At 44.3% G+C, this 12,497-nt stretch overlaps 1 protein-coding gene across 2 annotated transcripts; it reads left to right on the top strand.

The window, feature by feature from the left end:
* The first annotated feature begins 221 nt into the window (after nucleotides 1–221).
* LOC102702494 (serine/threonine-protein kinase 16-like) lies at nucleotides 222–8,350 on the top strand. Of its 2 annotated transcripts, none has more exons than XM_015841342.2 (6): nucleotides 222–643; nucleotides 2,003–2,145; nucleotides 5,921–6,064; nucleotides 6,243–6,428; nucleotides 6,678–6,802; nucleotides 7,258–7,688. In XM_015841342.2, the coding sequence occupies exons 1-6, from the start codon at nucleotides 394–396 to the stop codon at nucleotides 7,271–7,273; spliced, it is 864 nt and encodes a 287-aa protein (XP_015696828.1). In that variant the 5' UTR covers nucleotides 222–393; the 3' UTR covers nucleotides 7,274–7,688. The 2 variants fall into 2 exon arrangements, with proteins under 2 accessions (XP_015696828.1, XP_015696827.1); XM_015841341.2 differs by lacking the exon at nucleotides 7,258–7,688 and adding an exon at nucleotides 7,866–8,350 and having other exon boundaries at nucleotides 242–643.
* The last annotated feature ends 4,147 nt before the right edge of the window (nucleotides 8,351–12,497 follow it).

Raw genomic sequence — 12,497 nt, 5'->3', positions numbered from 1 at the left:
CGGATAATGATGATGATACTATGCTTAGAAAATTTAGCAAACATGCACTTATCCATATTGCCAAAATCATAAAAGTGTTAGAAAAGAAAAAAAGTTCATTTGAGAGGCAAGATTTGAGAGGACGAAAAATAGGAAGGCAAGAGATAAGGGACCTACAGAATAACGAAGGCGGTTTTTTAAAACAACAAAAAAAACAGCTCGCTCGCCCCTGTTGGCGCGGGCCGCATCCGCGCGGACGCGCGCGTGTTATGCCTTCCGCCGATACCCACCAGACCCAGATCTAGCGAGCGCGCCACCCGAGGAAGAAGAGAGACGACCCTCATCAGTAGTATAGAAGCGCAGACGCGGCGCGCGTCTCGTGCGGGCGAATGCAATTGTAAGCCACCGCCGACGATGGGGTGCTCCTTCTCTGGGCTAAACGCGCTCTACGACACCGTCGGCGGTGGCGGAGGCGACATCTGGGTCAACGACTACCGCTTCCGAGTCATCCGCAGGCTCAGCGACGCCGGGCCAGCGGGATCCTCCGTCTTCCTCGTCAAGGAGGTTGTCGCCGCCGCCGCTGCCTCCGACGGCACAGCCGGAGCCGGGCCTGGCGCTGCTGGGCTCGCCAAGAAGAAGGGCGTCGATCCATCCCATATCTCAGGTCCTCTCTCTCTCTCCCATACACAGCCGCAGCCACGCTGAGATCTGAGGGTTGTTCGGTTGGATCACACGTTATTGGATTTGGATCTGCCAAGTGTGTTGATTGGTGGGATGGAGGACCAAGAATGAGTTTTTTTTCGTCAGATCAGCTCGTCAATTATGTTGTTTCTGCAAAGTCCACTCAGTCTTCTGTTAGGGTGGTCTGGTCTGTCGAGGTTCTAAACTTATCAGGTAGCCATGTCGGTGCCCATACGAAAAACTCGCCCTTTTCGGATGGAGGCAACTTGTCAAGAAAGTTGAGACAAATTGTACCTGACTAGTAATAGTTGCTAAATACGCTTTCCTGGTGGCCTCATGACTCATTTTATAATTTTTGCTAGCCTTGTCGCATTGGCTTAATTTATGCTACCCATTTTAGTAATTTCACTTTTGGTGAGCTAGGAGATTCTGGTCCACTATGCACATAATTTCTTGAAATTGCCTTAAAAGTGTTTATGGCTGTCAGCGCAAACCTATGGTAGGCTTTTTTATTCTGGCTTAATCATTTATGTTGTAACTTAGGCTCGCTTGACTAAGCTTGGGATTTGAATTTTAGACTTTGATTTTAGAACTAATTTTATGGGTTTTCTTTGTCATCGTCTGGAGTCCCTTTTCATGATTGATAAGAAGCAAAGTAAAAAATGTACCTAAAATTATTTTAGAAATAGAACTTTAAAATTCAAAATCGATTTGGCCTATAATCCAAAGCAAAGTGGTGTTAACCTCTTGAATATCCATATAATTAGTATCTGATGTGTTGCAAGGTTTGGCATTGGTTGGCCTGATATTTTGGTGAGTGATGACTGTTGTTTTGAGGTAGTGAGTGATGTTGACATTTTGGCTATAAACCCTAGGTCAGCACGTGCAATGGTTACTCTAGTGCCGTTACTGTTATCATTTTTTAAACATAAAACAGCATGAGAGTTTCCTACTGTGTTATATTGATATTATATATAAAGGAGAGCATCTATAATAAAATAGACAGAATTTACATGGATCTTATACTAAAGTTTGTAGCCATTATTGCCAAATTGATCTGTTAGCCTCTTTTGCCTAAAATATATGTTAGGAGTTTGCGTTTGTAGTATTTGTACATGGTAAACTGTATTCCATGCCTTCATGCCATTTCAAGATAATTACTTATGGAAAGCTTATGCGATAATGGCTTTCTTAGTGTTCATTGATCTTGTTTTTTGGGGAAATGCTCGTATAGATGTCTATTTGTTTTCATTTACCATTGTGCTTTGGTTGTTCTGTTGTGCTTGGTAATCTGACTTCCCTTTTTTGTGCTTATTATTATCTCTGTACTTTTATTTTTCAGCTGATGGAACATATGCATTGAAGAAAGTTCTTATTCAGAATGACCAGCATTTAGAGCAAGTTCGGCAGGAGATCAGAGTGTCCTCTCAATTCAGTCATCCAAATCTACTTCCTCTCCTTGAAAATGCTATTATTTCAGTTAAGGTAAGTTGGGCCAACGAAATATAGTACCTATTTCCTAATGATTACAATTTATTCCATATATTTTGAAAGTACTTTGAGACTAATCTATTAATATGAGTTTTATGCTTTCAATCAAATATTTTTGAAGACGTTGACTCTCAAAATTTTTGATGTTTGACTTGATGCATGTCCAAAAAATATGCTTTTGCGACTAAGGGGAGTGATTACTTTTTTAACTATGGCTTGAAGCATGTCCAAGAAACATGTTTTGCGACCAAGGGGAGTAATTACTTTTAACTATTGAAAATAGAGAAATATTACTTTGTAACTGCATAACTGGACTGTTGCATTGAGCCTAGAGGGGGCTGATATTTATAGGAGTACAAGACTTGGATCTCTAGTAACCTAGGAGATATAGATGGAAACTAATCCTATCTACCATAACAACAAGATACAATATGAGATACCTCCGTAGTCCAAACATGATCAATGCGGATGCTTATATTGGAGAGGAAACCGACGAGTGCTTAATGATAATAGCCCTTGTGCCATAATCAAGGTAGCCGAAGCGGAAAAGCACGATGAAGGTTGTGGTTAATACCGTGGTCAATGTAGATGAACTTGGTACTAATGATGAGGTAGTCAACTCGCGAGGGGCGCAAGGGGCGACATGGATTGGTTGTGGGCGCACGAGACAACGCTATGAACCTCGGCGTAAGGATAAGCTGGAGGCGAAGACGTTGACGCAATCAAGGTAGTCGTTGAAGATGACGCCGAAGAGCCGATGTACTCAAACCGTAGAGGACAAGACGTCAAGTGGGGTTTGCCATACTTGGGAACACCTCCCAAGCGATGGCAAGGGGCTGAATCGTAAGTGGGGTGCACCAAATCGCAGACACTAAAGCGCCTGCAGAGCTAGCGGAGGGTAATCTTCTAGGCTTCGAGTTGGCCTGAAGATGCTACCTCCAGTCGTGGATCAACGCAAGGAGTCCTTGACTGCTCGTCAATTCCTTGTTGTCGGTGTTGTCAATGGTGAAGAGGACCTTTGGTAGAACCACATTTGCATCCAGTCCGTGTCCTACTTCAACATCGTTGCGTGGGCCAGCCACAAATCTGCACGGTCCAGATGGATGGTGAAGTTGATGACCTGAAGGCAGTATTCTTCGAGCTGGCAGCGGTGTCCAGAGTCTTCACGTAGTTCCCATGGCTTGGATCATGGCAAAGAGCTTAGGGGACGAATCGATCACAACCTAGGCTCAACTAGGTTAATCCAAGTGGAATATTGCTAGAGCCACAGGAAGAAATGATGAGCATGGGAGCCTAAGCCTAATGTCGAAGTAAGCGATGAGGATCTCCATCTCATCCGCACAAGGATTGGCCACTTCGTCGCTGCGGGAAATGTGGAGTTGGTCTACACAACAACTCTGGCTTTGACGAGATCCTTAAGTTGGTCTTTGCCAAATTACGACTTCCCCAAGTAGCTAGAGAAGCCTTTGGCCAAGTGCTTGGGGTCAACTATAGTCGAAGAAGCCAAAGAGGGTTGGCATGGCGCCATCTTATCGAAAGGATTAACGTGGAAAGCCGAAGCATCAAGCACGGGAGTTGGAGCTGAAGGCCGACAAGCTCAATAAACCCTAGTTTTGTGGGGAGGGTAAAGGTGACAGCTGGGGGAGTTTACCCCCCCCCCCTCCCCGGGCAGCCATAGGAGGGTGGGGGTGGGGGGCAGATGTGGCTTCGACCAACAGAGCACCATGTGTTTGGCTGAATCCAAAACATCGTCGACCGATAACTTTGGGAAGTGCAAATGACATGGCCACTACGAAAGCACAAACATTGTGACTGTTATGAAAGCACAAAAAAATCATGGGAAAACCATTGAGAGATACGGTTTTCGCCCTCAAGGGCCAGCAGAGGTCAAGGGTCAAGGGTCAAGGGAGGAGCTGAAACTGCACAGCCCTTCGGCCATGCAGCCCAAGGGGGTGAGAACTCAGTGCCATCTACACCATACTGTCCTTATAGAAAATGGTGAAGGTAATTTTCTATCCCAATCTCTCCCAACAACACAAGATCGTCCGAAAGGGGGGGGGGGGGTTGAGGGGGTACACTCAAGCCAATGGCCAGCATACCAGAGAACAAGAGATCCAGGGCGAAGCACTAGGCAAGGCTCGGTCGAAGGTCATGTCAAAGAACCTGTGGTTGAAGGCTTGAATGAGGCACAGTTTCGGCCGATCTCGCGAATCAACCTTACCTTTGAAGGGCTTGTTGGAGGCTAAGTACTAGCCTGTTAAAAGGCCTCAAGCAGACTGGGCAAAGAAAGCGGCCCATTGAGCCTTTGGACTTTAAGGCCTTCGCTGGACAGAACCTTCGATAGAGAAAAACCTTCGACCGACCAAAGGAAACTTGCCAGGCTCGTACCAACTGAGTATGGCTTCGGCGGCAAAGGCCTTCAACAAACAGGACTTTGGTGCCAGGGGACAGATGGGGGGCCTGTCAGGGTCCATAAAACATGTCGTTAGTGCGCTTGGCCGAAATCTGCTTTGACCTATGTAAAAGGCATGCTGTTAGTGGACTTGATCCAAATCAGCTTAGACCTATGTAAATTCCATTGTAGCCCTAGAAATGTTCCAGTCAAAGGGAGAATCTTGTAATCAACATGTAATCTAGCGCCCCAACTCGTTAGTGATATAAATAGACCCCAAAGGGGTTGTAATAGGGCATAACTCCACATTCTAATTGTCCATTGTGACAATAATGTAGTAGATCAGCACAGCTCCCAAACGAGTTAGCCCTTGGAGTCTGGGGAGATGACCTGACGGTGGTGGAGCATGGAGGTAGCCATTGCTATTTTACTGCTTGATGATGGCAACAATTCAAACAATGTACAGCGCAATGATAGTCGACGGTCAAACAATAAGGCCTGCCTGAGGAGATCAAGATTGACCCCTCTCGATGAAGGAACATGACAATGATGAAAAAAGAACAAAATAGGTGGTCACCCCCGGCAGATTAGATTCCTCGTAGGGGCAATGATGGCGGAAGCGTGAGTGGTGGCACTAGGTCGCTCACTTTGATACCAAGTTGAATAACAGAGGAGAAATATTACTGCATAACTGAACCAATGTATTAAATTCACTTCATCGGGACTTTTGCATATATAGGAGTACAGATCTCAAGTAATCTGGAGATATAAATTGAAACTAATCCTATCTAATACAGCAACCAAATACAATTCAATCCTACATTGGCTGTGTACATCCTCTTGGATGTAGAGGCCGGTTTAATCCATTATCTAAAAAAAACAATACAATCCTACATCTAAACTCTAACATTAACATTTTCATTTCAAAGCTTCAATCCCTATTGAACTGTACAATTAAAAGGTTATCAACAGTAGTTGCTATGCTGGTAGGATCTCAGAAAAAGAAGAGTTTCGTGGGCAGAAATATCTGTGTAATTTTTCATTCTCTCCAAAGTCTCCATGCATGGTTTGGATTTTTTTATGGGAGTTTGTATTATTCTTCAGATATTAACCAATTAGTTTTCTTTAGCAAGTAAAAAAAATTCATTGCATATGCATGTGAATTGCAGTATAGGGATACAGAATCTGAGGTCCATTAGTCCTCTTTATATGTACTTGCATTTAAACCCTGAGACGGACACTAGTCCATACTAATCTTTCCTTTGTGCTTAGAATATCCATTAAATGTTTTGTACGGTACATGGTTGTGCTCGCTGTTCCTTCCACAGCCCTTTAAATATATGTGTGCCATTAAAAGCAGTATGCTTTTGTATGTAGGGCGTGCAAGATGGGTCACATAATCATGAAGCTTACTTATTGTTCCCAGTTCATTTGGACGGAACCTTGCAGGATATCAATAAAAGTATGCTAGAAAAGAAAGAATATTTACCAACAATCACTATTCTCCAAATATTGCGCCAGGTATGCTTCTGCTTCAGCTGCTTTCCATGTGACGCAATATAATATGACATTTTGCAACAATCATGCATGACTGAAATGGTATTTTGTGATATCTCCTTTAAGAATTATATCTGCTGTTTGTATCTATTTCTTCCCAGAAATGGACTGTTATTCATGTGATTTGTGTTGTTGTCTACAGCTATGTGCAGGACTGAAGCATATGCACAGTTTTGATCCACCTTATTCTCATAATGGGGTTAAACCTGACAATGTTCTCATAACTCAGAGGAAGGATCAACCTCATCTTGCTATCTTGATGGATTTTGAAAGTGCTCGTCCTGCAAGAATAGTTATTAGATCAGAAGCAGAAGCTTTGCAGTTACAGGTACCTTTCTGTATAAATATGCAGAATGAATTAGTGCCATTTGTATTAACAGTCTGTTGAGATGGACCGATTGCATGGAAAGTTAGCTCAATTGACACACGGAAAACTTCTCTTCACATCTTTTAGTCAGTAACAGGCATTGGAAAATCATTTGGAAGCAAATACATGTTATATTTAATCTTGGTTGTTTTATATTCAAATATGATGAGCAATGAATTTACTGTTTTAATCCTAATTGAATTCATGTAGGAATGGGCTTCGGAGCACTGTTCTGCACATTACCGAGCACCTGAATTGTGGGAATGCCCAAGTCATCTTGACATTGATGAGAGGACAGATATTTGGTCTTTGGGATGCACTCTATATGCAATGATGTAAGGCTTTCTTATGCAAAATTGCTATAATGTGGACCTGGACATTGGCCTTACCGTTGCAAGTTAATCTTTCCATAGCAATTGGCTATATTAATTTTTTAGGTTCATTACGGTTCTGTTGCCTAAATGAAGCATTTAAGGGTTATCGAATCATTAAGTTTCAAATATGCTAGAGTAGCTGATAAAGAAAATAATATGCTGGTTATATATAGAGATGCCGCATGCATCAGTCACAGAAACAGTCTTTGTCATCCCTCAACTCTTGAATTGCTTTAGTTTTCGTCCCTCAGTTGCAAAACTGAGTAAATCCGTCCCTCAACTCTTGGGATAGTTTAGTTTTTGCTCCTCAGCTAACTTGGTATATTTTCCATCCTGTCCCTCAACACCTGACTTGGTTTACTTTTCATCCCTTGACTACAAAACGGGGCAAAACCTGGGCTACCCTATGACTAAAGGGGTGCCAAAGTGTAACAATGGTGACGGTAATGTAGAGCAGGATCATGGAGAGGATGCCGTCTGGATCATGGATTCGTAGCTGCCAGTGTGATAGGTTGGTTGTGGAGGAGCACCCATAGTCAAGAGCCCGGCTGCTCTCCATTACCAAATATTGTTGTTTTTGATGTTCTCCTCAAGCATGTCTCTGTAAACAAATTATTGCACAACCCATTGAGATTGTGTTTGTCGTTATACTGAATTGGATTAACCTGTCAAACGCTCATAGGACAACTATCAATTAGTAACATAATAATTAATTGCATGATGGCATCACTTTCTTGGCTATGCTTTCCTGTAGTTCCGTTATAATTCGTGATGGCTAATCACTTAAAACCGCCCTTATAATAGTTTCTTAAATCAGTTCAATATCTAATACCGTCCTGATATTGTTCATCAAAATCATCTCCAAACCGTTTTTTTCACTAATCAACCAATTGTGCTCTGCTAATACGTGGACCATTATTGAGGGATAGTTTCACTTCTGTTTCTTGACGGGTAACTAATTTTTTGAATGCTGCATGCTACATTACAAGTTGTAGGTCATTTAACCTTGTTCTTCTTTTAATAGGTATGGGAAGTCCCCATTTGAGTATGAACTTGATGAAAGTGCTGATGAAACCTTACAGTCAGTTACAAAGAACGCTCAAATTAAATGGCCTACTGAAGCTGGTGCCACATATCCTGATTCTCTCCGCCAGTTTGTAACTTGGATGCTGCAGCCTCACCCTGCAGTTCGTCCCCACATTGATGATATCATCATCCACGTTGATAAGCTCATTGCGAAGTACTCAACTTGACCTGACGTTAAATGGGACTTCTTCCATAGAAAAATGTTATGTAAGTCAATTGAACATCTACTTGATTCATCAAATGTGATAAATATAAGTTTGTTTCTTTATGTGTTAAAGTGATAAAAAAAGGAAGAGGGCTGTTTTGTTGTTATATTGTATTCACATATTTATAAACCTGCTATTGTTCATGAATACAGTTGCCTGTAGATCAATGTGTTTTCTCTGGTGCCCCAGTGTATTCAATGATAAGGGATGTCATTCTGATGGTCTCTCCTTGTTATAATTCTGCGAATTTGTTCTCTTTGTTTATCTTGAAGTCAAGTAGCACGTATTGAGTATTTGCACTATAACCAAGTGCAAATTGTGCCAAACGAAAACATTATAACTAAAAGAGTATATTTCACAAGACCATAAATATTATGGTAAAAGTTGTATAGAACCATAGAGGTTTTGACAAATGACACTTAACCCTGAATATTGTGGTTCAAAGTTGTACAAAATCACACTATTAACTAATTTAACTTGCTACTATAGTGAAGCACAATTGACAAACTAAAGAATGCTGAACTCAAGGGCATGCCATCTCCTTTGTGTTAAGTTCTATGGTTCATCTAGGGTTTTAGCTCTAGTTCGGTGCCTATTTGTATGAATCAATGGGATTGCAGTTAGGGAAAGAGGGGATTAGAGGTAGGGTTACCGACCAGTCGATCCAGATGCAGAGGAGGAAGAGTCGGCCATCGTCTTCGCTTCGGCTTGGGGCTGATGACGGGGACAATGGTCGTGGACGTACTCCGGCGAGGTCGCGGCGCAACTGGTGGCGATTCCCGTCACTAGTTGTCGACGAGGCGGCGGGACAGGTGGCGACGTCCAACGGCGATGACCGGGCGATGGGGTCGGGGGTGGCGACGGTGACACCAGGTGCGGCGGCGAACGGGTGGCGAGAGGAAGCGAGGGCGCTGGGGATGCCCGCCGGCGACGACAGGGGCGGCAGCAAGTCGGCGACGTGACGGAACACTCGGTGACGACCGATGGCGAGGGTGGCGAGGCACGGACTGCGAGATCGATCGGCGGAGAAGGCGGTGGCGCGGAGGAGCGAGATTTTTAGAGGGACGGCTCCGGCTAGGGCGGGGACGGCCGTTGGAGGAGATCGGTTTGGTCACGGGCGAAGGACGCGGCGGTTGCGGGCGCGACAGCGCGACGGAGTCGGACTCGGCCGGCGCGGGGAGGCAACGCAGACTTCGGCGGCGCGACACGGGCGAGCTAGGCGCGGAGGCTGGGCCGAGGCGGAGGGAGGCGCGCGCGGGATAGAAGGACGACTCGGCTGTGCCGGCCTGGAGGGAGAGGTGGGCCGGCTCGGCTGGGCTGGCTCGGGAAGGAAGAGGGGAAAGAGAAAAAAGGAAAAAGAAAAAGAAAGAGGAGGAAAATTGGACTTTGGCCCAATTTGAGAAGGAAGGGAAAAAAGAAAGGAAAAAGGAAGGAAAAAGAAAAGCCCCACTTTTGCCGAATTTTAAATTAGTTTGTTTGGCCAAATTTTATACGTCTGCAATTTGAGTTTAAATCCTGTTAATTGATTTGCGAACCTCGATTTAATTAAATTAATTTCTTTTAGAGGGATTTTTCCTAAGTTAATTAAGCCAATTATTATTTACAATTTCCTTTTTACGATTTTAGGCTTGGTACAAAACTCCGGATGTGACACCTCTGCAGGACTCCCCTACACACGGAGGTGAGCTAGCGAGGGTACTCTACCTGTCCATAGCTCATACGGTGTTTTGGGCACCGATTTGCTTGGAACTCTGTTGAGAATGTGAATGCACCGTTTTAAATGCCTCCATCCATAAACCCAATGGCAGAGTGGACTAGCTCATCATACTGCGCACCATATCCATGAGGGTACAGTTATGCCTTTCAGCTACCCCATTTTGTTAAGGTTCGCCCGATGTAGAATACTGGGCTACAATTCCATTTTCTAATAAGAACCTTGCAAAAGGTCCAGGGACTTGCCCATATGGCGTGTGTTGACCATAGTACTCTCCCCACGATCAGACCTTACTACTTTAATCTTTTTGTCATGTTGATTTTCAACTTCAGCCTTAAATATCTTAAATTTATCCAAAGCTTCTGATCTTTCTTTAATTGGATAAATATAACCATAGCGGGAGTAAGCATCTGTGAATGTTATGAATGAGTCATAGCCATCCACGCTTTTCATAGGAAATGGACCACAAATATCTGTATGAATGATCTCTAAGTTTCCCGTGGAACGAGTTGCACCCTTTTTGATGCTCTTTACAAATTTGCCTTTAATGCAATCTATGCATTGTTCTAAGTCTGGGAACTCCAATGGAGGAAGAATCTCATTCTTGACTAGTCTCTCAATTCTCTCCCTCGAAATATGGCCTAAATGATAGTGTCATAATTTCGATAAGACATTAGGAGTTCTCTTTCTTTTCTTATTTTCTGTTGTCGACAAGGACACAACATTCACACTCTTAGAAAGAGATAACAATATAAAGCTCATCTTGCAAACAACAAGACCAATACATTCATTATTAGACCATAGTTCACATTTGCCATCTTCAAAACGGCAACGATATCCATCCAAATTCATTGGCTTCAACTTAGAAGCCATGTCGCTCATCCTAAGGATGTGATCTCTCACACCACCTCCACGGTACTTCTCTGTCACAAGCTGCTCTATCAGCTGTGTCACGTAAATCTTTGAAGAACCAATAAACTGATTCTTTATTCTTTGAAGGTACTCTGAGGCGGTGCCAGAGTCTGAGATTGAGCCCAATATGGATTGGCTCACTCACATTCTTTACCATGGCCAAACATTTCTTGTTGGCTAAGGACCAATTTTTGTGTTCTGTCATATGACATGACGAGGGGAGCATGGTCCCTCTCTCTCTTTTGCCAGTCAGCATCTGACTCATCTGCGCCTCTGACTAAAATCAACGATAAAATATTATGCATTAGGCCTAAGTTACCGTTGGGCAAAAATAGACATAACACAAAGAACCATAACTGTAATATTGAGATTAAAACGTTGGTCAAAATCAAATATCATAGCACATAATCAATGTCCCCAAAATTAAATTCTCCCGTTGGTTCGAAATTTAATTTTGGAAACACTAACTTTCATCAATTTTAATCTATTTGCAGCGCAAATGTAATTAAACAGTCTGAAAAACTATTCGCAGCGGAAAAAACAATTAAATATCATCTAAACAATTTTCACATTGGTTCAAATTGCTTGGAAAAAATTCAAAATAAGCATTCAATAACTTTATCTATTTTGCAGTGGAAAAATCATTAAATATTATCTGAAACAATTATCACGTTGGGTCAAATTGCATAGAGAAAATTCAAATATACAATTTCTTTTATTTAAATCGGCCCCGAGGGACCCGAAACAGACTTCTTTTCAATTAAAATCTGTCGGAAGGGACCGAAATCAGACTTTTACAGAGGAAAAACGGCTCGGCCCGACTGGCCTTTCCTTCCCTACGCACGCGCTCCCCCCACCCAGGCCTCAACCTAGGCCTGGGCCAGGAAAGTTGCCCCGTGCGCGCGGCCCTCTTGGGCCAAAAACGGTCCAGCCACCCCTGGCCATCCGATCTAGGGTTTGGGGGGATCGGACGGCCGGCCGGCCAGATCAGGGAAACAAAACCCCAGCCCAGCCATCGCCGCCTGACCAAACCCTAACCCTAGTCATTTGCTCTCTCTCGGGTGCGGCCGCGCCGAGCGGCGCCGGAGACGCCGGCCGCCCTCGCGCCGCCGCACCACCATCGGCGAGCAAGCGCCGTTGTGCGCCCTCTTCCTTTCCTCTTCTCTTCTTCTCCCCCACCGTCCTTGCCTATCCCGACCATGTCCAGAAACCGGCGGCAACGGGAGATGGCGGTGCTGCTGTGGGCCCCCGCGGCGGCGGCACGCTCGCCTACGGGTGAACGCGCCGCCGTTGAGTGGCCTCACGGCGGCTCCCGACGGGAGCATGGCTCGGCCTAAGCCCTTTCCCCCGTCCCCGGCCGGTCGGTTGACGACGACGGACGGCGATGCTTGGCGACGGCAAGTCTCGCGAGACGCGACGACACCCGACGGTGGCCATGGAGGGGACTTCCCACGCGACGTCAACGACGATCGGCGGTGAACGATGGAGGTTAGGGTTTCGCCCCTCCCATCCATCTCTTTTCTTTTCTTTTTCGTTTTCTTTGAGGACCAAATCCTCTCTGTTTTCTCTGTGATTCTTAATCCCAAAATAAACAGAACTAAACCCTAGAAGTGTGGCTCTGATACCATTGTTAAGTTCTATGGTTCATCTAGGGTTCTAGCTCTAGTTCGGTGCCTATTTGTATGAATCAATGAGATTGTAATTAGGGAAAGAGGGGATTAGAGTTAGGGTTACCGAC

The sequence above is a fragment of the Oryza brachyantha genome, chromosome 9, assembly GCF_000231095.2.
Source record: "Oryza brachyantha chromosome 9, ObraRS2, whole genome shotgun sequence".
Taxonomy (NCBI): domain Eukaryota; kingdom Viridiplantae; phylum Streptophyta; class Magnoliopsida; order Poales; family Poaceae; genus Oryza; species Oryza brachyantha.
This window is presented reverse-complemented; position numbering and strand designations above follow the sequence as displayed.